Here is a 27,984-nt window from a genome sequence, read left to right as displayed (position 1 = left end):
ATGGCACTTTTAACGAGGTTTGAAGAGCCAAGAGGTCATATTGCATGAGCTCTAGCAAAATTCTAAGAATCAGTAATTTGCTTCAAAAGGAAAATCAGAGGCTTAATGCCGGTCGGGATTTAAAATAAGAGCTCTGAGTCACTAGGTTTTTCTCAATATAAAAATTCATTCAGATCCGATCACCCACTAGTAAGTTAAAAATACCTCAAGTTTTCTAATTTTTCCTCTCCCTTCAGTCCCCCAGATGGTCGAATCGGAGAAAAAGACTATCAAGTCAATTTATGCAGCTCCCTGACACGCCTACCAATTTTCATCGTCCTAGCACGTCCAGAAGCACCAAACTTGCCAAAGCACTGAACCCCACCACCGAACTCCACCAAAGAGAGCGGATCCAGTCCGGTTACGTCAATCACGTATCTACGACATTTATAAGCGTTTTCCAAGATTTCCGGTTTCCCCCACCAACTACCCCTAATGTCAAATAATCTGGTCGGGATTTGAAATAAGATCTCTGAGACATGAGTTCCTTCTAAATATCAAATTTCATTAAGATCCGGTCACCCGTTCTTAAGTTAAAAATACTTCAATTTTTCTGATTTTTCCAAATTAACAACCCCCAACTCCCTCAATTATGTCAATCTCGTATCTATAACGTGTGCTTATTCTTCCCATCAAGTTTCATCTCGCTCTCTCCACTCTAAAGGTTTTCCAAGATTTCCGGTTTCCAAGATTTCTGTTTCCCCCCTCCAACCTTCTATGTCCCCGGATCCGATTCGAATTGAAAATGGTGCATCTGAGACATAAGAGTCTTCTATATATTAAGTTTCATTAAGATCTGATCACCCATTCGTACGATACCTCGATTTTCACATTTTCCAAGAATTCCGGTTTCCCCCTCCAACTCCCTTCAATGTCACCGGATCTGGATCACTGAGATTTAAAATGAGAGTTCTAAAGCACAAGATCCTTCTAGATATCAAATTTCATTAAGATCTGATCACCCGTACGTATGTTACAAATACCTCATTTTTTCGAATTACTCTCCCCCTCCCCCAGCTCCACCAAAGAGAGCGGATCCGGTCCGGTTATGTCTGTCACCTATCTTGGACTTATTCTTTTCACCAAGTTTCATCCGGATCTCTCCGCTTTAAGCGTTTTCCAAGATTTCCGGTCCCCCCCCCCCCCCCTAATGGCACTGGATCCGGTCGGGATTTAAAATAAGAGATCTGAGTTGTGAGGTCCTTCTAAATATGAAATTTCATTAAGATACGATCACTCTTTCGCAAGTCAAAAATACCTCATTTTTTCTAATATTTTAGAATTATTCCTCCCCCCCCCCAACTCCTCCAAAGCAAGCAGGTCTGTTCCGGTTATGTCAATCTCGTATCTAGGACTTGTGCTTATTTTTCCCACCAAGTTTCATCCCGATCCCTCCACTCTAAGCATTTTCCAAGATTTTAGGTTCCGCCCCCTCCCTTTCCAACTTCCAATTCACTGGATCCGGTCGGGATTTAACATAAAAGCTCTGAGACACGATATCCTTCTAAACATCAAATTTTATCAAGGCTCGATCACTCCTTCGTAAGTTAAAAATGCCTCAGTTTTTTAATTTTTCAGAATTAACCCTCCTCCCCCAACTCCCCCAAAGAGAGTGGATATGTTCTGGTTACTTCAATCACGTATCTAGGACTTATGATTATTTTGCCACCAAGTTTTATCCCAATCCCTCCACTCTAAGCGTTTTCCAAGATTTTTGGTCTCCCCCCCCCCCCCGACCTCCCTCCCCAGTGTCACCAGATCCGGTTGGGATTTAAAATAAGAGCTCTGAGACACAATATCCTTCCAGAAATCAATTTTATTAAGATCCGATCACTCCTTCATAAGTTAAAAATACCTAATTTTTTTCTACTTTTTCAGAATTAACCCCCCCTCCAAGTCGCCCAAAGTGAGCGGATCCGTTCCGTTTATTTCAATCACGTATCTAGAATATGTGTTTATTTTTCCCACCAAGTTTCATCCCGATCCCTCTACTCTAAGTGTTTTCCGAGATTTTTAGGTTCCCCCCTCAATTCCCGCGAATGTCATTGGATCCAGTCGGGATTTACAATAAGAATTCTGAGACACGATATTCTCCCAAACTTCAAATTTCATTAAGATCCGGTTACTCCTTCGTAAGTTAAAAATACCTCATTTTTCTAATTTTCATAATTAACCCCCCCCCCCCCCCAAAGTCCCTCAAACAGAGCAGATTCGTTCCGTTTATGTCAATCACGTATCTAGAAATTCTTCTTATTTTAACCACCAAGTTTCATCCCGATCCCTCCATTCTAAGCGTTTTCCAAGATTTTAGGTCCCCCCGCCAACTCCCCCCAATGTCACTGGATCTGGTCGGGATTTAAAATCAGAGCTCTGAGGCACGATATCCTTCCAAACATAAAGTTTCATTAAGATCCCATCACCTGTTCGTAAGTTAAAAATACTTCAATTTTTCTATTTTTTCGAATTAACCGACCCCCTCCACTCCCCTCCAGATGGTCAAATCGTGAAAACGACTATTTCTAATTTAATCTGGTTCGTTCTCTGATACGCTTGCCAAATTTCATCGTCCTAGCTTAGCTGGAAGCGCCTAAAGTAGCAAAACCAGGACAGACAGACCGACAGAATTTGCGATCGCTATTTGTCCCTTGGTTAATACCAAGTGCCATAAAAATGGAAAGGGTGAAAATCTAGAAATCAGAGCGATTGGTTTAGTTTTTAAGAAATTACTAATTCGATGGCTTGAAGGGTATGTATCAATAAAAACTTAAAGAATAGTGTCAATTCAGATTATTTACAGTTATTATACGTTTACCTTACGTTGACTAGGATTGTAAAATAGCACAGAATTAGTGTTTTAGTAAGGGGTCTTGTAAAATTATGACAGGAAATTATTCAAGAGTCATGCCAGAAATAACATACAGATGGTTCTCTCAAAGAAAAAGGAGAAACTGATTATAATGCTTCATACCTAATGAAAATTTATAATAAATTAAATTACAATAATGAATTGATCAGGTATTCGATAATATATTTTCTAATTCATTTTTTGTATTTAGGGCATAGTTTTATATTTATGGCACTTGGTATCTACAAAGTGACATATAGCGATCCCAATATCTGTCCGTCGGTATGTCTGTCTGTCGGTCGGTCTCGGTTTCGGTTTTGTTAGTTCGGGCACTTTCAGATAAGCTGGGACGATGAAAGTTGGCAGGCATATCTGGGACAAGGCCAGATTAAATTAGAAATAGTCTCTTCCCTGACTCAACCATCTGGGGGAGACGAGCGAACGAGATAATTGAGAAGAATTTTATTTGCCGATGAAACAAATGATTCTTCTTCTTAAGTATGGCTTGCTTGTCTAGGGGTATGATTCTCGCTTAGGGTGCAAGAGGTCTCAGGTTTGAATCCCGCACCATCCCAATTTTTACATGAAGAAGATCCGAGACTAGATACATGATCAATATAGTGATCGCTGAAAGTTGGCTGGCGCATCAGGGACCGGATCAGATTAAATTAGAAATAGTCGCTTCTCCGGTTCGACCATCTGGGAGGGAGTGGAAGGACGGTTAATTTGGTAAAATTAGAAAAATTGAGGTTTTTTTTAACTTACGAATGGGCTATCGGACCTTGATGAAATTTGATATTTAGAAGGATCTCGTGTCTCAGAGCTCCTATTTTAAACCTCAACCTTTCGGTGACATGAGATGGAAACCGGAAATCTTGGAAAACGCTTAGAGTGGAGAGATTGTGATGAAACTTGGTGGGAAGAATAAGCACAAGTATATAAGCACGCCAAAAGTGTCATATGAGCTATTATCCCTTCCAACCTCGTCACAAGTGCCATATGAACTCTTGGCTCTTGCTAATCAATAACTATCTTATTTTGCAAGCTGTTATGCAATAACGCAAGTAACAATTCATTGGTTCCAATCGCGGATTTATTTTTGTCTACCATAACCCACTTCCACAATCAGTTTTACCCTCCCCCTCTCCTTCCTATAAAAATAAAATCCTTGTATCAGTAAATAGTCATTCACTCTCCGACTTTTTCTTGGTTCGTCTTCCCAGGACTTCAGATTTGAATTTTGTAGCTTAGTTTTGCAACTTTATATGTTACAATAATCACCATGATCATGTTTATTTTATATATGATTACCTGCTTCCCTTCCTCTCAATTAACAAAGGGTTACACCCCCTGGATACGAGTAGGTACAGAAGTTAAATATTTAACTTTCACTAAGTTAAATATAGATCATCGTAGAACGGGTAGCTTAGGAAAAGAGGGTCACTGGTGGCTAAAAAACTTTTCTGAGCATCATATACAGCCAATTTTTTTTTTTGGGGGGGGGGCGGGATTTGACTGTTGTAGGAAAGCAGTCGTAGCAGATTATAGACGAATAAAACTATCAAGGAAATTCAATTCTTCATCTTAAGACACTAACAAATTAGCAATTAGTAATTACTTGCGTAATTAGATCTTAAGAGCTGACTTGAGTATATACTAAAACTAAGTGGACCCTCCCCCTGGAAATTTTTATTGTTTTTGAATTTCTCAGCACTTTCTATTCGAATTATCAAATATTTATTTTTGATATTGATCCTGAAAATAAGTTCTTATGTTGGAGTACTTCAGATGCTATTTAAGTATCTTCAGGTATGCACTCAGGTACTGAGGTATGCAAATGTGATCCCCTTTCTATTGCTAATTTAAGATTGTTAGCTGTCAGAATGGGGTTTGAATTAGTAAGGCAGTCTACGGCATGTTTTGAAATAGTCAATTTCTGCATTCTGTTTACAACATGAAGTGGACCAGAACTTGGAGCAATTTCAATTTGTGTATTATGTATGTATATATATTATGTATATGTAAAGTATTAATCAATAATTAATAAGTCTGATTTGAATTTTGCAGTTTATATTTGAAAGTAGTTAATCGCTTTTTATGTGATAATAATTACTATGACAATGTTTCATTTTGTATTTAATCACATCCTTTATTCCAAATTACCACATTTGACGTTGTTAAGTAAAAGATTGTCAAAAGCAAGTGTTTGATTCACTTGACCATCCAATTTACAATTGATGGGATCTAAGGTTATTGAGTTATATCTGTCTTACAATGTTATTCATTATGTATAATGTAAAAAAATTACTAACCACTTCCTTAGACACATCATAATCGAAAATCCTTTTCAGAAACATAAATTATGTTTGTTCATTTTTCTGCACTAGTCACGTTCTGTACCGATTTCTCACTGTATTTAGACACTTCAAAGGCCTTGGGTTTCCTCAATAGTCCCAGTCCCAAATCAATAATAATAATATTGAATATTTATGTAAACCTAACCTTATCGTGTACTTTGCGTACTTCCCTACACCTTTGATTGGGAGTAAGTAGCCCCCTCATTCTCAAGAAGCTCTACATTGATTTGTCACTATATATAGACAGTTTCAGGGCCATGAGTTTCCCCAATAGTCCCAGTCCTAAATCAACAACTAAATTATTCAACAGTTATGCAATCCTAACCTTACCTTGTAGTTTGCGTGCTCCCCTACACCTTTGATAAGGAGTCAGTACCCCCTCCCTCCTAAGGTCAAGGTCATGGGGAAAACCCAATCTAACCTAACTTAAACCCATGGATGCTTTTGTCAACAAATGAAGGCCTTGACCTTGGGAGTGAGGGGCTACTGACTCCCTATCAAAGTTGTAGGGAAGCAGACAAAGTATGGGAGCGAGAAGCTACTTACTTCCTATTAAAGGTGAAGGGTAGCACGCTTAAGTACTACCTCACGTACTACTTAAGTCAAAGGAAGACACTGCGAGTCCTCATTGAATTTTAGTTTTTGTAATTTGTTTGCGTTTTCCTTATTAGCAGTGTTCTTAACTAATGCTTTGCGTTGGGCTTAGTAAGCTGCTTCTGCCTGGGCTATGCTGTTGTGTTGACTTAGTAGCCTATGTTTTGTTTTTTGTCATGTTGGAACTGTCCGAAATGAGCAAAGATCAGTATATAGGCTAGCAGTTTCTGCTTAATGAGACTGGAGTTCTTGCGACTTATGTGTTTCCTGGCTGAACGCTGGCTGGCTGATGTGAATACGGCCCAGTTATTCAAATGGGCTATTATTAAGATGGTTGCTCATCGAGGGAAGTATAATAGACGTGCACTGGGTAGGCTATATGCTACATTCTGTGATCAATCTGTCCTTTATCTATCTGGTCTCTCTTTTTGAGATCCGCTCTCTTTGGGGTAGTTGGGAGGGGGGGGGGGTGATTCTGAAAAATTTGAAAAAATGAGGTATTTTTAACTTACGAACGGGTGATCGTATCTCAATGAAATTTGATATTTAAAAGGATATCGTGTCTCAAAGCTCTTATTTTAAATCCCGACCGGATCTGGTGATATTGGGGGGAGTTTGGGGTTACCTAAAATCATGGAAAACGCTTAGATTGGAGGGATTGGGCTGAAACTTGGTGGGAAAAATAAGCACAAGTCCTAGATACATGATTGACATAACCAGAACGGATCTGCTCTCTTTGGGGTGGTTTGGGGGGGGATTCTGAAAAATTAGAAAAAATGAGGTATTTTTAACTTACAAACGGGTGATCGGATCTCAATGAAATTTGATATTTAGAAGGATATCGGGTCTCAAAGCTCTTATTTTAAACCCTGGCCGGATCTGGTGACATTGGGGGAATTTGGTGGGGAGGACCTAAAATCATGGAAAACGCTTAGATTGGAGGGATTGGGATGAAACTTGATAATTTATGTGACCAGGCATCCCACGCCATCTACCACAGATCTGATCCCGAGGACTTCCGAATCCTATATTTGAGCCCGGGAAATCCTATAAAAATAGGACAGAGCCTATAATTTGAAACGAACCGACCTGTCCGAACCCTGTATTAGCGATAACTGCTGGAATGTGTTTTGATTATCTGGCACGAATGTTGTATCGATGCTCAACTACGAAATTATCGCCATTTCTAGTATCAGATGAGAAAAGTGGAGTATTGATACGGATTGGTTAAAGGCTGGATCACCCACATTATAGCAAAATTGACATGCGAAAATTGAGGCTTTTGTAATCACGAAATTGTCCTACATTAAGCACTCTCAGACCTTTACCTTAACTTCCCAACAATCTAACAGCTTTGATCTGTTTAATTATGATCTCAAATTATCATATAAACTACTTGACCACAAAACACAATCGTAAGAAATGAAAGGGCTCATCATTACATGGTATAGTGTTATATGAGTCGTTAGAGATAAAAAAAAAAAATGCATGATTCTCTGTATAACCCTTCAGACCTGTTGCAACTTTTGCTGCAACTAAATCGCTGCAGGTTCCAAGACATTATAATCTATGAAGAAGCCTAGTTAACGTACTCCGTTTACCTCTGGCAGTTATACCATGAAAAAACACTTTTTCTTATCAACGCTTGCCGGATTTTCAACTCTACTGTATATAGTAAAAAAAAATTTCTTCGTATTAATTCACAGAACGCTTAAATTTATAAACTTTGTTAACATTCGCCAGAAAATCCTAAAATGTTTGACTTGAAACGCTGATGGCAGTGCTCATCCGCAAAAGATGTAAGGAAACACTCAGGCAAATAGACTCACATTTTGTCTACGTAAACCCGATACAAAAGGGTTCTTAAAACCTATTCATGAGGCACCCGCAACTAATTTTAAAAGAGATGAAAAATACTGTTAAATACATTCTGGATAAAAACTATTATTATATAAAGCTATATACTATTATTATATAACTACCTCATAAAAAAACTATCCAACCAACCTGAACAAGTACCTTTCACACCAAGATATTTTAATTGTTTGGTCAATGTAAGTTGTTCCTAAACCCTTTAGAAAATTAATAAAAACTGTAAGAGGACTTTAGCTAGGTTGAAAGCTCATATTCAAAGTATCACATATGTTATGTGTGGCATCTGACATTGAAGAACCTAGTCTAAAACGTATATATATATATATATATATATATATATATATATATATATATATATATATATATATATATATATATATATATATATATGTGTGTGTGTGAGTGTGTGTGTGTGTGTTTCAGTATGTGTAGTCCCGCATTCAGAAGATATTTTATATGATCTCTTATCAACGATCTTCTCATATATTTTCGAAAATAGAAAAAGAAGAGATACTGGCTGTAATTTGCATTGTCAGAATTGGGACTCTTTTTATAAAAAGGAGTTCCTTTGCCTTTTTTGAATCAGAAGAAACTGCCATCTAAAACGACAAATTAATGACATGGCAATAAATTAACAACATGACTAGGCAATAAATAATGCACAAGTGCTTTATGGATTAATGGTAATTAATGGTAATCGTCCCCGAGGTTCCTTAGGTTTTTATTTTTTAACTTAGGAGTCTACCTTTTTAGTTGGAGTCACGTTATTTGATACAACATGAACGGCACCTAAAACTCTAAACGCTCTTAGCAAGGGTAGAGAGGTATTTAAGCATAACTCCGACTCAAGAAACTTCGAACAAACAAATATGAATATTGCCCGAGTCCAACATCTATCTATCTGTTTTTCAGGGTCTCTTTTGGTCATTGGGCACTCCTTCCAAGGCAGCCCCAAAGCTGCTTTAATTCAAATTTTTTTGTACGTGGTCTTTAATCTAATTTCTTAGACTGTTACACCTAGAGTTGGATAGAACGCATATTAGCGGCAACACAATGCAGTCCTGCTGCATGCCGAATTTCACAGCGGAATGCACTGTTTAAACGCTCCCTGTCTGTATAGCTCATTACATCCTGATTTAGTGATTTTATTATATAGGGAATATTCAGTACAATACCATAGTGTAGCCGTAATAAATAGAGTCTAAGGCCTTCAGGGAGTCAATAAACGCCCTAATTATCTGAATTTTACGCTTGATTCCTTAAGCAAAACTAGGAGGCTGAATAAAAGATCGCAGCTCAATCGATTTTTGAGAAACTGTTGCTGCTCATGTACCGAGATTTTATTCGCCTGTGTAAACTTTATTGAAAAAAAAAATTAGTAGTAGGACTTTTTTTATAGCAAAATACCGCAGAACTATCTGTCACTCAATGTTATTCTTTTTTTTTCAGGAAGGGTCTTCGACACTCGAATTTAGTGACGGGTCAAAAACCCTAGAACAATACAGAAAGGTAATAGTTCAACCTAACCTTTCGTTCCAATTCAGAAGGGGACCTGGCGCTAGAGTGATACAGTGGCGCCATTTCAGAAAACCTTAGGGGGGGGCCAAAAATCGATTTTGGGCCCCCATCCAGCCTTAAAAATTTTAAAATTTTCGAACATGCCTTTAGGTACCGTACTACCTTTGGGGTTCGCATTTTGCAGCTTATTTAGGGACCAAAAACAGTACCAAAATAGAACATTTACTGTATAAATCAGAAACTTACGTACAGTTACTTCAGCAATGGATATCTCCTTTGCTTCATTTTTGCGAAGTCGTCGACAAGCTTCTCAAAATTGAGCTCCTTCACTGCAGCTTTCTCAGAGAATATAAGCAGCAAATGCGAAAGTCGCTCGTTTTCCATCGTTGTCCGGAGGTAGTCCTTCACAAACGTCAACACAGAGAAAAAACGTTCATTTGAGCACGTTGTGAGCGGGAGTGTGAGGACTACCCTGACGACCTTAAGAAGCTCAGAATAAGCTTCTTTCAATCCTCCGAGGCGTTCGAAGACATCTAAAGCGTTTGCCGGTTTCTGTGGAAGCTGCGACACAAATGCACGAGCTATTATAAAGCTTGACACTTCAGCTGCATAGTATCGATTCCCGCCTGATCCAAGTATGTCGCGATCACAAGAAGTAAATCTGAGTCCATAAAATCTTTGGATTTGGGGTTAAGGCAACGTGTGGCTTCTAGCACTGGCAGCTGGACAGAAAAACGCTCTTCAAACTCATTTAACACTCTGTCCAAAACCTCGTAGAACTCTCCGCATTTTGCCATTTTGTTTAAATATATTTACATTTTGTTTAACAGCCATTTTGTTTAATATATTTGAAAAATCTAATAAATATGTCTTTAAAGATGTCTTAATTGTCCAAAGTCTCTGGGGGAAGGTGTTCAATTTGTGGATTTTGCCCTTTTTTATAAATAGTATAGGTAATTGCGAAGTATACAGACGTTTTCAGTTTTTTCTGGTGGTGGGGCAGCTCGAGCAGAGGAGGTTATGTAGGAGGATCTTTCCATGGAGAAACTTTTCATAGGGGAGCTGAATTTTCGATCAAGGGGGCACTGGATTTCCAAGCATTATTAAAAAAAGAATAAGAAATTAAATGAAAAAAAGTTTCTTCAACTCAAAGTAAGGAGCAGGATTGAAACTTAAAACGAAAAGAAATTATTACATATGAGAAGGTTCACCCTTTCGTCAATACCTCGCTCTTTACGCTAAAGTTTTTTTTTAGTACTTTCAAAATAGATATTTATTCTAATCAAACGGCCTTTGAGATTCAGGAGTTATTCTTAAAGAATTGGAACCAAATTTGAACAGCGTAAAGAGCGAGTATTGACAAGGGGGTGAACCCCTTCATACACTTAAAAATTGCTATCCGTTTTGAGCTTTAATGTTTCTTCTTACATGGTTTTTATAGGTTTTATAGGTTTCTGTGATACACTTCTTTATTTATTTTTTGTTTATGTAGGATTACCTTGCAAAGCTATCATTCCCTTGATTCTATATTTTAACCTAGAATCAATAAACACAAAATATGATGCACGAGTACTGCTGTCGGGTGATTAAACACTTTTTGAAGCAAGGTAAACTGAAGCTAGCCATAGTAATTCATGCGGACGAAAACTTATTAGGTTTGAAATTTCTTATCTTTGTCGCTTTTTGTTCTATCTTTCCTCTTCAAAAGAAGAAACTCAACAAGATTTGTCTGAGCATTATCTTATAAACAGTTCTTGGTAACGAGCTGTAAGTAAGGAGCGACCCGGCTCAATAGTAACTGAAACTCTAAAAAACGGAATTTGATACCAATAGATATGTCAAAAGAACTAAACTTTTATGCTGATTTTAAATACATTTTGTTAAGTTTAGTCTTACCCTTCAAAGGTTACAAGCCTGAGAAATGTGCCTGATTTTCAAAAAATGGCTGAAACACCCTTAGAACTCATATAATCATAATAAAATCATACCATCAGATTCAGCGTATTAAGAGAACCCTATTGTAGAGACTCCAAGCTCCTATCTGCAAAAATGTGGAATTTTGTACTTCATATTAGAAGAAAGATTACGGATGCGTGTTTATTTATTTTTTTTTATTTTTTTTGCCCAGGGGTGATCATATCGAACCAGTGGGCCAAGACATCGGGAGAGGGCTTATTCTAACGGAAATTCAAAGTTCTAGTGCCCTTTTTAAGTTACCAAAAAAATTGGAGGGCAACTAGGCCCCCTCCCACGCCATTTTTCCCCAAATTCCCCTGACCAAAAATATGAGATAGCTATTTTGTTCAACATCGTTGAAAGGCCTAATAATAATGTCTTTGGAGATAACATGAAACCCAGAGCTCTTGGGAAAAGGTCTTCAAGTTAAAAAATGTGACCATTGTTTACATATAGTATTTCTTATTCGGAAGCATGCATACATTTCTAGGGTGGGAAGGGGAGGACGATTTTTTTGGCTGGGGGACTTAGCTCGGGGAGAATTTTCTATGGAAAATGAATTTTCTAGGGGATGAACTTTTCAGGGGAAATTGTGTACTGGAAAAATTTTCCAGAATTCCTATACAAAATTTCTTTATATATCTTGCTTTCTATTTACTGGCTCAATTTCACGCTTGGAAGTGTTAAGGGTAATTGTCCCAGTAAATTTTAACCAGGATTGTATTGTTCAGAGGATGTTTCCAAGGGGGATTTCTCCGTGGAGGTGAAGCCAGATTTCCTGGCTTTATTTAAAAAATGATCAGAAATTAAATAGAAAAACACTCGTAACAAGTGCCATATGAGCTCGTAGCTCTTGTTCTGGTTCGTTCAGTGAGATTGGTCGACGAAACAAAATTTAAAATATGGTAGATTTACTTACAGTCGGTTTGAAAAACGAAGCCAGTCGTCGTTGCATCTTTATTTCTTCTTCTTTCCTTTGGGCTTTTATTTTCCTTTTTTTTTGCACCACTCGCACCGGATGAACTCATGTTTCAATAATCCGATTTGAACTTGAACACAACTCAATACTGTTTCACGGTTCTTTATTTGATGAAGGGTAACGAGAAACTAAATACAAAACTGGAATGACACCCTGGTCTGGATACCCTCTTTTCCAGATGTTAGCCTACACATAAATGTGCCGACTGACGGGATTTAATCACTGGAGAGACTTCAATGTCACAGAAGTACTCCGAGCCCAGAAAGGATTTTACAAACCCCTGCCAAAAGGGTGACCATAAATTAATTAGGGAGAACGGCAAAAACAGGATACTTTCTTGAAATGCAATAATCGTCGAGTATCTTGAATTTGCTATTTAGTAATAATTCACAGTAGAAATACGGTAAGAAAAAGAGAAAAAAGTAGAACAAGGACGAATAAACAAAGAATTACGTGGTTGAAATTGGGCCCCTCCAGAAATCAGGGGGGGGGGCATGGCCCCCCCCTGCCCCCCCCCCAAATGGCGCCACTGGAGTGATCGTGATCGCAATGAAGTAAATTTGCTCTTCAGTAATCTTAACTAACAAATACAACGTAGAGACAATAGGGAAAATTTTTTTCAAGACAATGGAAATTATTTATGTAGATATTTCGGCCCTATGTCCAAGGGCCGTCTTCAGCACAATACAAGAATAAGAGAGAAACTATATATATATATAAAAGAACTTACATCAAATTGTGAAAATTAAAACTGAATAGTTAAAAACACTTATTAAAACATTTTTAAAAGAATATTTTTTTAAAAATAGCCCTAGCATCCTTACTTCAGCGAAGTTCAACCAGGACTGGCGAAAAGAATGAAATGAAGAAATATAAACTCATTCAAACTAAAGAGAATAAAATGATTAGATGCAATTTCTCAAAGCTAATCTTGCTTGTTTAGCAGCCTGTCTCAAAGGCCTTTTCGTAGTTGGTTCAGTACTATTATAAATTGGTTTAGTAAAATATTTTGTTAGATCATTTTTAATTAAATTTGAGTATAAAGAATTTAGTGAGTATTCCCCCAAGTCCCTGTTCAAAGAAATATTTTTAATTATTTTGAGATTAATTTCAATTGATTCTCGAACCACCTGTTTTATTCCCAAATCATTACTAATGAGTGAAGAGTTTCAAAAAGTATCATGTGGGATGGATTATTAGTGCTGAAGACGGCCCTTGGACATAGGGCCAAAATATCTACATAAATAATTTCCATTGTCTTGAAAAAAAAATTCCCTATTGTCTCTACGTTGTATTTGTTTGTTATGGAAAGGCAGTGTGGTCTTCGTCGCTATTTTTGTAATCTTAACTGTTAAGTACTCCTTGCAAAAGAAAGCTTTCTTGAAAATTGACTTGCCTAAAAGAGGGAACTCTCTACTATATATAGTCCTTTGATAACAAAATTATTTTTCTGAATTAAAATTTTTGTCATACTATATAAACATTGTGTCTTACCACAAGACTTTTAACTGGTTTTCAGCCTTATATATATATACTAGCTGTTGGGGTGGCGCTTCGCGCCACCCCAACACCTAGTTGGTGGGGGCGCTTCGCGCAACCCCCAAGCCCCCCCCGCACGCGTAAGTCGTTACGCGCCATATTAGTTACGCGCCATTGTAGTTGTGTCCCTTTGTTCACTTTTGGTTACTGTTAGCTGAAACAGTAAAGGTAGCTTATAAGAGTGGAAATTGTCGTTAATCACCGCTAAAGTAAAAGCCAATAGTATATACCGTCTTTTTGATATACCGTCTTTTATATATCAATCTTTTTGATGCCTTGTTCACTTTTGGTTACTGTTAGCTGAAACAGTAAAGGTAGCTTATAAGAGTGGAAATTGTCGTTAATCACCGCTAAAGTAAAAGCCAATAGTATATACCGTTAGGTGACACTTGGCTTTTTTAGTGAAATAATAAGAATAACTAGTTTAATTAGTGTGGTTAGTAATACTGTTGTCGTTGATATGAGTTTTATCTCAGTTCCTGACGGAAAAACGATTCAAAGACTAAAAAAAGTCGCCAAATGCTAGACGACAGTGATGTTTTTGCCAACACTAGCGACAGTTTTCACTCTTACTCTTTGGTCGTGATTTTTGTATAATTAGAGTAGTGGCTAGTATTATTCTTGTCTTTGCCCCTCTTTCGAGAGCAAACAGTATCCTCTGCCATGACATTCGGTCTTGAGCAGTCGTGGTTGTCTTCAAATCTTGTTCTTGCCCTGTTAAGGAATAGGTGTAGACTATCAACTCATCTTCGACAACAACTTGGTCGCTTCCACACAGCGGCGGCACAACATTGCATAACCATGTTATTTCAAATAAAATCCAAGATAGCGCTGAAGTGGGAAGCGACCTAGAAAATATTTTTAATATAAATTGCCTGCATATTATAAAAAAAAAATAATTTAAGTTGTTTTTTTTTTTTTTTTTTTTTTTTTTTTATTATTAGAAGAGGACATCGACAAGAATGATAGCTGATAACATTTTAATAAGAACTGCTTTAAATCATTTTATATTTGTTGGTGGAAACCTACTGTATCATTGCCAGTTTTGGAATTTACCAGTGATTTTATCTGTCTTGTCTTATTGTTGTTTTAAGTCTTTTTGTGCTGATCCATAGAAACAACCCTTTGATATGTGCCATTTTAGTTTTTTTTACCTTTTTTAAATGGGTACTTCGGAAATTTGATTCAGGGATGGACCCGGGAAGGAAGGTCAGAGGGCACCCCCCTCAAATCCATAATTTTTCTTTTGTTACCCCCCTCCCTAAGAAAAATGGGTACGTGCCTACTTTGATGGTCTATAAGCTTTAGAAACTACTTTTTTATTACTGCACCAATCCCTTGTTTGGCCTAACTTTTGATGTTTGCCGTATCTTTGATTGTATGGAAATCTTTGAATTAAACATTAAAAACAAGGAATTTTTTTTTTACTTTTTACCTTATTATGCTTTATTATCGCGCATAAATCAATTGCAGAATACAGAAGAACGGCGTCCATTTTTGTTGGAGGGGGGGGGGTTCATGGTTTTCGGGTGTGAATAGACCTAAGATTATTTCAAGTTTTTCTTATATTTTGGTACTTTAACAGTTAATATATTGATTGATAATAATATTGTTGTAGACTTGTTTCCATGTGCCCTTTTCGTTTAAAATTTGGTAAACGGCTTCCGTCTCCTTTTTTAATGGCAACTTTTAAAAGGCTTTTGGCCAGCTGAGATCAATGAACGATACTTTGAGAAATTGGATTTGTTTTCTCAGAATGATGGAGAGGTGCTGTAAAATCAATTTTCGTTTAGAAAAAACTCTCCTCTCGTCCGAAAACAGAATCGGGCAATCAAACGCTCAGGCATGCAGGCGCAAAGAGAAAGACAAAATACAAACAAACACATAAAGTCTGACACACACGAATGAAAACAGATGCAGAGACGGGCAAACGGAAGCTCAGACATACAGAGAGAGAGAGAGACAAAACATACACAAAATCAGACACCCGAGCATGCAAAACACATGCAGAGACAGGCAAACAGACGGTCAGACACTGAGAGAGAGAGAGCGAGAGACAGAACACACAAACACAAAAGTCAGACATTCAGGCATGCAAACAGAAGCAGAGACAGGAAAATAAACGCTAAGAGACACAGGCACATTGAGAGAGAAAGAAACACACACAAAAACACACACAAAAACACAAAGTAAGACACACAGACACGCAAACAGACGTAGAGGCAGAGAAAGAGACGCTCAGAGACACAGGCAGAGAGGGAGATAGAGACAAAAACACACACAAAGTCAGACAGAGAAGCATGCAAAAAGACCCAGAGGAGGGAGAAAACTGAAAAACCTGTTCGCTTTTATCCTTTTTTAATGCTAGTAATAGTCATTCTTTATGAGAAAATCTTTTCTTTTTTTTATATTTAAGATATCCCATAGCAAGAACAAATCTTATAACAAAAATTCGTACATCAACTTATTCCTAAGAATATGTAGAAATCAGGTGATGCTGAAATAACAAAAACTTTAAAGCGAATTAGAAACAAGTTAAGAAATGTAAGAAAACAAATTGAATAACCCCAGAGCTTACTTTTTTGTTGACAGTATGGAATTTAAATATATATTTTTTTTTAATGGCACACGTCCCCTTTTGATTACCACAGCTCAGCTATATCTTACTTATTTTTAGAATTGTCTATATGCTTCGACACGTTGCATCTGGGAAGAAATCATAAATGTTGTCGAAGTGCTACAAAAGTAGCGAGTGTCTTTTCATTGCAATTGTAAACCTAATTCACCCTGCTGTTTATTGTTTTATTGTTCATTTATTGTCAGACAACTATCACACTTTCCATAAAAAAAATTGGTGTTATAGTTTGTTTCTGATTAAAACATCAACTTAAGTAACGATTTTTGTCATAAGCCCATGTTTTTCAAAATATGATTTGAATTACTTTTTTCACTTGGCCTATTTTAATGCAAACCTCTAAATATTCGTTTCACTTTTATATAAACTATATTGGTACTTACCCTACAAAAGTAAACAAAAAGAATAAAATATATTTTATTTATAATCAATCCAACAAAACTACGAAACAAACTAAAAAAAAAATAAGTAAAGTCCATCACCCAGACAAATGGAATGTCAAACTACTGCACAAATGACGCAAGGCAAAACAGGAAAAGAAAGAAGTCGCACTGGGAACATCATCATATTTATTTTGAATATTAGGAATTAATTCGGAAGAGCGGTTTGGTCAATCCATAACAATGTTTCTGCTCCCTACCAGAAAAAAGGTAGCGTTCCGGATGAAATTTTATTTTAAAAAGAATAAAATGATTTGGAAATTGAGTTGATTAATATCCAAAACTAGGTACTGAAACTTAACAAATTTGACAACAGCTGAAAATCTAAAAAAGATCAACCTTTTTAATTTAAAAATAGTATTTTTTCAGATCATCAACAACGATATGCGTTTATTATTTCCCTTTCTCCGATTTTTTTATTATTATCCCTTCCCCCCCCCCAAAAAAAAAAAAAAACAACATCCTGAGCCTACCTCAGTGAAGTTCGCATTTTTATTTACACAATCTTTTTTCTGGTCTCCCAAGACATGTAACTTATAAAACGATCTATAGTACGTTTTAAAATAAACATTAAAAACACTAAAAATCGGAACTAAATCACGAAACAGTAGGACATAATTAGTAACGAAAATTTAAAATCAGCAACTTAATCTCCTTCACTGGAATGTTAAAGTAACAAAGGCCATTATACAAAGGCTCTATACATAGCACGTTCGAGCATTCCAAGATTACCTATCTGACAAGTCCGATTACTTATCTTTAGCGTTTCATGAGGCGTAAATGACGACAGAGTTTAGAAGGATTAATACTTGAGACAGTCTGGATTAGTAGTCAGATAAGGTATACCTACCCGGAAAGTACAGGATTACTGAGGATAAGTGACATCATATATACCAAAAATTTAATCTTTTAAAAAATGGAAAAAAATATTTGAAATCATGTACAGAGAATAAAAAGAGACAGTAGATGTGAAACGTGCAACACTTCCAGGGGTTTGTAAATAAGCTATGTTTAAAGTGGAATACACGTGATTAATGTTGTTAACTCCTAGTGACCTATGGTATTTCAGTTAAGAAGTTGCCGGATAAGTATTTGTTGTTATCTTTTATGGATTACACCCAGGGAGCTTAATACTAAGCGTACAAGGGATGCTCAATACAATCACAAACACACATCAAAAATTTTCTGTCACAAAACATTTCCTTCGACAGCAAGTAAAGCATATACTGGGAAAATCGCATCAAGGAGAGACAAAGGAAATGTTAAATTACTGTGATTTTGTCTCTAAAAATGCAAAAGAGAAACAGGAACCGACCAATCTCAAAATTGGGTATATTATCTTATAATTTACCATATTTCTAATCATTTTGAAAATTGATAAGAAACACAAAATAAAAACTAACACTGTGGTAAAAATACGAATTTGAAGCATTGTATTTGCAATGTCACAAACGCTCATTGTTTCTGCCTCAGTTAGAGAGAAACCAAAGGATTGTTGGTAAGTTTGGTGCTGCAGATATTTTGAAGTCTTTAAAAAATCTGACCCAAAATTAAGAGGCTTATTTAACATCAAGTCCTTATCCTCCTCTGCTTTAATTGTTTTAATAGTTTTTTTTTTGTAGTATTGTAAGGGGGAATATGTATTTATTTTTGTCGATTTTTTTTGTGCATATCAAACTCTCCTATTTATATTGTGGGGATTGGAGTCACTTAAGATGGAGGGGAAAACCCCCTCCCACCCCAATGTGTTCAGATAGTTCGTAAAAGAATTGGAGTCTGTAAAATAGTGGCATGAAGACATAATGCATCTCCACCCAAAAAAACAACAACACTGTGACTACAGACACTGCAGTGGGTTAAAAATAAATTAAAAACTAAGTAGACAATTTTAAGTATTTTTAAATCTCAACATCATGAGTGGAAATAGCTTCGAAATCAGTATTCAATAGCAAAATGAGTAACAAACAAAAGAAAAAGCACCCAACTCACAGACAGGACACATTATAAATAAAAGGCGAGGAAAAATTAACCTATTCAGATATAGAAGATGTAAAAGTTAATAATAATAAAAAGGGATAATAAAAATCAAATAGGGACAGTGATTATTTAAGGTTTTAAAGTAAGCAGTTTTTCTCAAATTTCCAAGATATTGAAAGCTTTACAAAATTACTGCGCTTTTATAATCAATTTAAAAAAAATTCATCCCAGTGGAAACTCGACACAGTTGAAGACAAGGTGCTAAAATAAAACAGCCAATCACAAATTAAATTGATCAAACATAGCTATTTAGATAAAGTTCATCTTATTTTTTGTTTCTTTGTACTCATTGATTCATTATACAATTAGAAATAAATAACTTATTCAATTTACTTCATGATTGCTATAAAAACACTAAAATACTTCATAGTCTGAAAGAAAACGAATCCGTATAAATAAATCCTACCTGATCGTCAATAGAACGTAACAACAAAAAACCAAGAATCGAGAAACAATGAACTGATTAGTTTAAATAAATGAACCCAACTGTACAGTAAGGGAACAATTAATCGATAATTACAAAGGGATGCATAAATAAGTATACATATATATGTGTGTTTATATCATTAAATAGGTCTGAAATCACTGTATTTTCTATTGGCCCTACCCTTTAGTAGTATAATACGACTTCTTTCGGCTTGGGTCTAGAAGAATTTGATTAAAAATCTCCAGAAAATACTGGTAAACATGGTATCATCTCATTTACAACCATGAGAAAAGTCAAACATTACTTTCAAATTTTTTTCAACTTTTCAATTGCTATACTATAAGAATTCGAAATTTTCCCCATTATCGTACAGAGACATGTGACAAAGTTACTATTTCTTGAAAACAAAACTCATGAGCAGTTATTTGATTAGTTTATGCTATTGCAAATGGTAACTCCTAAGAATTTCCTTGACGGCTGTTTCCAAAAGCGGCTAGTACCAGTCTCCTAGCTGCCTCGACGGTTTGCCCGACTTGTTCACTGTTTCCAATTGCAGGATTTACTTCAACAATATCGAGAGCTGATAATCTTCCAGTCGTATTCACCGTTTCAAGCAGTGTCATACCTTCTCTTAATGTAAGTCCACCACGAACTAAAAATAATACTGATATTAGTGAGCACAAAGCAATCATTCGCAAATTTTTTTTTAATTTTACCGATAAAATACCCCATCATTTTTATGTTAACAAATGCATTTGACCCGAAAATAATACTAATAGTAATGAAAAAAATAAGGTAAGATGGCAGTGTTTTCACTAAAATATTCACTTCTAATAACCAATTGCACTGCAATGTCAACCGAGACCAATTGGAAACCCAACCACGTCCTAAGGACCTAGTCAGACCATAAGAGAAAAAAAACCCATAAGACATACAGGATGAGCATTAATAACTGTTTAGATATGAGTGTGGCCAACACAAAAAAAACGTATCACGTTTGGCCCATATTAAGCGGTGCAATATACCTAAATTACTGATTAAGATTTTTATCCACTTCTCCCATCTAATAGCGGGTATTTACTCCATAAGTAGTAACTAAGTAAGACGGCACTAGACCCTTAAGGTCCAAACCGGTGGTGTTGATTTCCGTTTCATGGCCCTTCAGCCAGGAAGTGCAATGGGGGGTTGGGGGCCAACCATCCTGTGCTTTCACACACCCTTCCCGCTTACCTTCCCCAGATTTCTCCAGGTACCCATTTAGAGCTGGGTCAACTCTAGCAGAATTTACAGAGTCAAGCCACTGACCCCCGTCCCAAACTAAATAATTGGTCACAACTGGGATTGAACCCGTGCCTCTTGGACACAGAATTCCCACGCCAGCGCGCCAACCACTCAGCCATATTTACTCCATAAGAGACAGAAATAACTAGCTATAACTGGGCTAAACATGGTTCAGTATGTCAGTTTTGTTCCTCAGGGCGTGGTTGGGTTTCAATGGGTCTCAGATAACTGTGCTTGATTTGATTTCTACAAATCCTAGAGTAACAAAACCATTAGACATACAGAGTGAGTCCTAGTGTCTATTTAAATATCATACCCAATACAAAGGAACGTATCTGCAGCGGTTATTTACTCCATAAGAGACAGATATAACAAGCCATAACTGGGGCAAAGATGGTTCAGTATGTAGCGCTCAAAGCTGGTTTAATTTATGTCAAAAATTTATTACAAACTAGAGTACTCTACAATTGCGATTTTCGGTAATAATTTGCCTGATGATACCAATTAAAATATAACAAACAATACAGAAATATGTCGCAGCGAAATGAGAGAAAAAATTAAAAATAGAAAGAAATCATGGATAGTGTGGAATAGGGAAACTAAAAGTTCAAGATTTTTTTTTTTTTCGGCAAATTTCAGTTGGCTTGGGAGAGAACTCAACAATAGCATAAAATTGAACAAAATCGGCCTTATTTTCGCTGGAAAAAAATAACAATATTCAGTAATTGTAAATAGGTTAATGATTCAACGTTCTTGTGCCCAAGTCATCAAGATTAGTCATAATAAAAATACGCAAAGTGGTAGATATTCTATGATATTTCAACTGTTTAAAATTACTAATGGCATCTGGGAAAGGAAACTTGATATTGTCGACCAGGCACGTACCTAATCGGAGTAGGTACCTGAGACTGGTCCCCAAGGAACTTGTGATAATTCAACTTTCTTTTTTTTTAATATAATTTACGTTTGGCGTTCTGCCCCATACGTTAAGTTTACTTAACGCGTTCGTTTATAAAAATTGTTTTTTTGGTAAGTTTGTTCGTTGCTTAACGATTTGAATAGATTTTCACCGCAGTTCTTAATTAATTCAAAATCCTCAGTACGGCCATGTTTAAGCCTGAGATGTAATGGAATATTAACCTGTTGTTCCTGTGCTTGGAGCTTCAACTGGATCTAAGGCATCAACATCAAACGATACATGAAGAGGTCTTCTATGTAGAGGATCTATCATGTTAAGAGCAAACCGCACTGCTTCTTTTATGCCCATCAAATCAACTTCTTCCATGCTTAAGGAACATATGCCCAATTCATGAATTATCTTCCTTTCTTCGGGGTCAACATCTCGCAGTCCGATAAAAGCCAAATTTTTAGCAGACAGCCTACAAATTCAAATTTTATTAAATATGAGATTTTATGTTTATTATAATCATTTCCTCCTACAGATAATCCTAGCGAGTTGAGGATCTACGCATTTGTGTTACCCAAATTACGAAAGGTTTAACAATGACAGAAAGCTTTTTTGATGGATCTGGGTGTGTGTACTTTATGAGACAGTCTTTGATGCCACTTCAAACCTTTCCACAACAAGTAGCATTTGCTCTTAGTCATCAAATAAATAAATATTCCTTTCACTCTCCACACATCGGGCAAGTGTATGGACCACTCTTCATTCTATGGAGGGTGATCTTCATTCTATTCTTCATTATATCAATAAAAACTACAACTGATTATCTTTATTATTTTTCAAAAATAATAAATTTGTTAAATTAAGTTAATGATACAATTTAAAAACAAGCTTTAAATCTCCAGAAAGTTTTCTTTGTTTTATTCCTAAATCCGCGGTTCCAGGTACATAAAACTATCAGATATGTCGCAATTCATTTGCCTCGTTCAATCGTACAACCTTGATAGAGCTTTCCTTCAAGCATTTCAATTTTTGAATGTAAACCTGGAGACAAGTGGACAAAGCTGTATGTCTTCGTGTCTGTCCTGTTCAATCGAAAATGGGAAGGTACAATACGAGAAATATCTACAAAAGGAAGTGAATTCGCCGAAAAAACGAGGTATAAAACGAAGTATAAAAACGAGGAATCAACGCTAAATCAAACCTCTCACGAAAGACTATTCCGGCTATTGTGAAGCAGTGTCAATAGTACCAGGATATAGTACTCACACATATTCAGCGAAGGGTCTGATACCAGACCATTTTAGCGGGACAATTAAGAGGGCTTCTGTAGCGAAGATTATTATTTTATTATTCTAAGGTAAGTATTCCAACAGTGATCTGTGGAGAAGTGGATTCCCAGGAGACAAAGCTCGGAGCCCGTCGAGAAAAATCCCCAGTGGACGATCTTGAAAAAGCTCTTATTCACTTATCGCAGACATCCATGGACAATATACGTGAATGGTTTTGATCTAATCCTGACGAGCCGCCAGGCAGTATAGCAGTGAATATTTCCACCGAAACCTATATGGACGGTCGCCAAAAAGATTATTTTTAAGTATGTGATTTGAAACGTGTTCACAGACATTCCCTTGGTAAGAAATGAGGCTAATAGCCTCATATGACCTCAAACTTGTTGGACCGACATCTAGCATAGGGCTAGGAATGCCATGAGAGAATTTATGTGTGTTGAAAGGTACCAGAGAAAGAATAGCCGGAAAAGTGATAAGGTCCAGGTAATTCGGTGCCGCATGACTTCAAGACCACATTTGGCATAGCAAGGAGACTCAAGGACTCAAACTTGGGCGCATTAAGATATTGCATAAGGCAAGGGGCTTTAAGAGTAGAACTTCTCATATGATCAATGGCACTATTAGTTCGATCAGCGAAATCATAAATTTCTTAACCGTCGTCGTCCGAATTCGAGAAATGCCCTAACAAGAGCTGCAATGTTTACCTGAGGATCTTGTACGGCGATCCCTCGGTCAATATTTAGGAACAGAACTGAATGTTACACGATGTTAAGACCTCTTTGACACTTCTACACCACCTCCTTGTTGTAGTAATTTTCTCATAGTGCTGGACCTAGGATTGCTGTATCGCACAAACTGCATCTTTAAGTGCTTTAGCGAAATAAAATTTGTCCTTTTCGGTCTTTAAGAGTAGCCATCATCTTTAAGCCTTTACCTTTGCTCGGATAGCATCTATGCAGCAAGTTCAATGAATCAATCATTTTATTAATACTAAAAGACTATTACAAACGTAAAAACGTTATTCGGCCCAAGAAGCTTCCCTTGTTATGGGCTATACAATACAGTAATAAAGCACTAAAAAGACCATACACAATATCCTAAATCAAACAATACATAGGAAATAAAGATGAGAGAATAGACACTAGCATAAAAAAAAAACAAGTAATTATAATAACAGCAATAAATAGAAACCAAAAAATTAAAGAAACGGGAAAGATCAATTTGTCATTAGAACATGAGACAAAAAAAAAGAAAGAAAAAAAAGACAAGGACTTTAAAAGTTAGGAAGATTCCTGAAAATAATTTTAAAAAGAATAGGAGGAAGATATATCAGTTGGGAAAGAATTCTAAAAAGGAGAAACAATAGGAAAAGAGAAAACAGGGGAAATAACCAAAGGAGAGAGAAAAATTACTAAACTGGAAAGACCCGACGAAAAACTGCCTTTGCAGAAAGAAATAGGACGGAGTTCCATAATAGAATTAGTTGATACACAGGAAACCTCTGGGCTGCTGTAGATGATCCTTAGGGTAAAATAAAGAACTACATAAAAATGAAGAGTACCTACCTGGGCCTATTCGTGAAAAAAATTGCTGCAGAGGTATTCCAGTATCAATATAAAGATCAGAGGAAGGGTAAAGCCGAGGAAGAAGAAAAGTAGCCTTCACTGCCCTATTTTAGGCTCTTTGAAGTGAGCAGAGAAGAGATTTATTAGTACTGCCTCAGACAGAGCAGCAATAAGAAAGTAAGGCAAAATAAAAGCATAATAAAGAGAAAGTATAATATATGGGGGAAGAAAAGAGATAACCTGGTGCAACATAGAAGACTGGCGGAGGATGAGGGAAACGGGTGTGCGTGAAATGCGATTTAAAAGAAAGAAAACAGTCAAGATGCAGAACAAGAAATTTCACCATAGTAGCTTATGGTATAATATCATTCCCATAAGTCAGGGTGATGGGCTCCTGTATGTCTTTCACACAGTAAGGGGTCCTGAAATTGACAATGGCGGTCTTCCGGCTGTAAGAGCCAAACCATTGGGCCAGCACCAATCCTTTACTTTATCAAGAAGACCTTGAGCTATGGAAATGGCAGATGGCAGGTCCATTGCAGCGATGAAAAAGTTACTGTCATCAGCAAAAATAACAGGGTGAACACAGGGATGAAGACCATCAACAAGATCATTAATGCAAATTATAAACAAAATTAGTCAAACCACAGAGCCCTGTGGGACACCTTTCAATATAGGCAAAACAGAGGAAGAAGTACCATTAACCGAAACATATTGAGGTATCCTTGACAGATACAATCTTAACCGTTCTAGTGGGACTCCATGCACTCCAAATAAAGATAGCTTAGACAAAAGAACAGAGTGGTCAACCATATGAAAGGCCTTTGAAAAGTCAAAAAAATAGACCCAAAACAAACAAACCTTTGTCTAGATAAACACGCACAAACTCTGTTGCATCTGAAAGTGTATACATGGTAGAGAAATTGAGGCAAAAACCTTACTGGTGGTTAGTTATGAGAGAATTTCCTGCAGTCGTATTAGTCCTAAATACAAATGAAGAGAGTATACGATACGCTACTTTTTCAACAGCCGTGGAGATGACGGGAAGAAGAGAAATAGGTCTATAGTTTGAAATTAGACATGAATCAGCTTTTTTATGCAAAGGTACAACAGCAGCAACTTTAAATAAATGTGGAAAAACACAAGAAAAAAGAGAGAGGTTAGTTATATGTGGGATGGGTTAGAAACAAACTGACCAATTATTTAAGGACATCATTACACAAACCAGAACTATCAACTGAACGTCTGCTTGGAAGTTGAGAAATAATACTAGAAATCTCAGTACGACTCCACGAGGAAAAAAAAGACTTTTCTGCTAAGGGATCACCACTTACTCTACTCTGGGCTGGAATGGGAACTGAAGGAAGTGTGGTGAAACACGAATTGAAGGCAGTCGCTTAGGATTGTTCGTCCACAATGAATCCATCAGCTTTCCTATAAAGACATGGGGAAAACTGTTTGAGTTTCTTGCTTGAAAGAACTTCATTAACTACAGTCCAAACCTTGCACAAATTCCCCTTACACTCATTAATTTGACGCGAAAAATACAGCTTTTTTGCTCCACGAACTGAAGAAGTGGGCACATTTTATAACGTTTATGCTTCAAAAGTTCATCATGTGTCTTACTTTTACATAAAGCCTTGAACAAAGACGCCTTGATATGTGTTACCTTGATCAGACCTCTAGGCATCCATGGGCATTTGGGCGTAGAATTCTTTGGCCTCTTTCTAAGAGGAAAATGCTTATCCAACAGAGTTCCCATACGACACAAAAATAAACTAGTTCCACATTCAACATCATTAAACTCAAAAACCATAGATCAATCATTACTCTGAAGAGTACATATTAAATTAGAAACTTCTTTATCCGTAAAAGTTCTAAAAGAAGACTAACCTTTCTCATACACAGTAATCTCTGTTTTAGGCACAAATAGTGACAGATAAATAGGGAAGTGATCAGAAAGATCAGTAAAAACAAGACCAGAAGTGAACTTCAAATTAGGAGAATGAGAAATGAAAATATTATCTATTAAAGCAGCTGAATTTCTTGTAGGGACACCACGAGAAGGAAAAAAATTGAAGGAAGTAGCCCAAAAGAAGAAAATACATAAAAAGGTGGTTACATTAATCACTAGATCCAATATTTAACATATTACAATTAAAATCTTCCAAAACACAAATACGTTTTTTAGAGAAAGTTCCCACACCAGAAAGCTGATCAAGCAAATCGCAGAACAGATGTATTGGAAAAAGAGGGGGCTTACAAAACAAACAAACAGTATCACATGCAAACTGGCTTTTCAGACCAATGACAAGAGAATAAACTGTCCTACTATAAGACACCACTGATGTAAACAAGGATTCAAGGTCAGACCGTCTACTAAGTTCAATATCTGATTTTATAAATAAAGAAATACCCCCTGAGCACTTTGTTACCATTCTAGGGACATGAATAGCAATATAACCCAGCATATCATAAGCTGTTAAATTCTCACTTTCAGGTAACCATGTTTCTGTTAAGCCTATGACATCAAAAGGGCAAGAATTATCGGACCACAAATACGATTTCAGACAGTCCCAATTATCTCTTATCCCAAGCATATTCAGAAAAAATACACTAAAACTACTATTTAAAGAGAGTGAGGGCATAATTTTCATCACACTAATCAATAGTAGTGTGATGATTGCAACTAGAATTAATCATAGATTCAAGAAGAGGGTCAAATGTGTGTGCCTCCTGTTTACCAGCACTACTTGGTTGATCAAAGATCACTGAATTAAGAATAGAAGAATTCAAAAGAAAAGAGAAATCACCCAGATATACCACACATGACAAATGCATACAATATCTTTACAAATGAACACAATATCCATACAAGCAGGCTGAAGTAGCAGAAGATAAATTGAAACTATAAAGGCGAAACATATAGGCAACAATGGAAAAAACATCTGCAAAAACAAAGAACAATAACAATCAGCAAAGTTATAGGACCTGCTGATTTGAAATTTTCATCTGCTCATTAATAGATTCATCTCCACTGAACTGGATAGAGCAGTCGGATCTCATCTCTCTGGTACCAGGAGGTCAACAGATCTTTCTTGAGGTATCACCCATGATGTAGGCTAAAGTGAACTTCAATTAAACTAGGCTAATATAGCTGCAAGCCAACAAAGCAGCAAAAGACAAGGAATTTTCTAGCTGGCACAAGCAATTATCAGAAGGGTCTTCTTACAGCTAAGCAGAGATGTTGGAACCAAGCAGCTAAAATTTATCGTTACTTGGCACATGGATCAGCTTCGACGGAATATAGCTCGTGATACAGTTGAATATTACCTGCTGGTACTTTCCTGTAGCTTCAAAGAGGAAGGCTCTTTGGCAACGAAGATCAGGTGCTATGTTTGAGCCATTCCAGTCTCTTCTTTTCTATGGCTATATTAGGCACTCGTATTTTATGATGGTTGCAGTGGTAGCTGCAACCTAGTAAAATACATACACGGCAAACAAATTAGAAAAGGAACACAACGAATTCCATACATAATGATTGCAGCAGAATCACTTGTGAATGCATGAGCGACAACTTCAAAGAAGTACCGAAGAAGGAAGAAACTAAGACGAGAGACTCCGCTTGGGCCGAGGTAGGCATCCAACTCAACAAGTTTTTCGAGCCCATGCGGAAGAGATAGATAACACAGGTCCAAACC

General features: G+C 36.7%; 2 protein-coding genes across 3 annotated transcripts in view; one reads left to right on the top strand and one right to left on the bottom strand.

The window, feature by feature from the left end:
• LOC136030028 (uncharacterized) overlaps positions 1-16,594 on the top strand; it is an 84,079-nt gene extending 67,485 nt beyond the window's left edge. The window contains exons 5-6 of one of the 2 annotated variants that reach the window (XM_065708643.1): positions 9,160-9,219; positions 16,380-16,594. In XM_065708643.1, the coding sequence (XP_065564715.1) occupies positions 9,160-9,219; positions 16,380-16,451 (132 nt within the window). In that variant the 3' untranslated portion in view covers positions 16,452-16,594. Of the gene's footprint in view, positions 1-9,159; positions 10,106-16,379 lie in introns of those variants that run through there. The other variant, XM_065708642.1, reaches the window with a different exon arrangement.
• A 146-nt stretch (positions 16,595-16,740) lies between these two features.
• LOC136030027 (arginase-1-like) overlaps positions 16,741-27,984 on the bottom strand; it is a 38,245-nt gene continuing 27,001 nt past the window's right edge. Inside the window, exons 6-7 of the mRNA XM_065708640.1 lie at positions 21,663-21,901; positions 16,741-19,893 (exon numbers count right to left, since the gene is read on the bottom strand). Of these exons, the coding sequence (XP_065564712.1) occupies positions 19,700-19,893; positions 21,663-21,901 (433 nt within the window). The 3' untranslated portion in view covers positions 16,741-19,699. The remainder of the gene's footprint in view (positions 19,894-21,662; positions 21,902-27,984) is intronic.

Source organism: Artemia franciscana, chromosome 8 (genome assembly GCF_032884065.1).
Source record: "Artemia franciscana chromosome 8, ASM3288406v1, whole genome shotgun sequence".
Taxonomy (NCBI): Eukaryota; Metazoa; Arthropoda; class Branchiopoda; order Anostraca; family Artemiidae; genus Artemia; species Artemia franciscana.
Note: the sequence above shows the minus strand (reverse complement) of the source record. Positions and strands in the feature narration are given on the sequence as shown.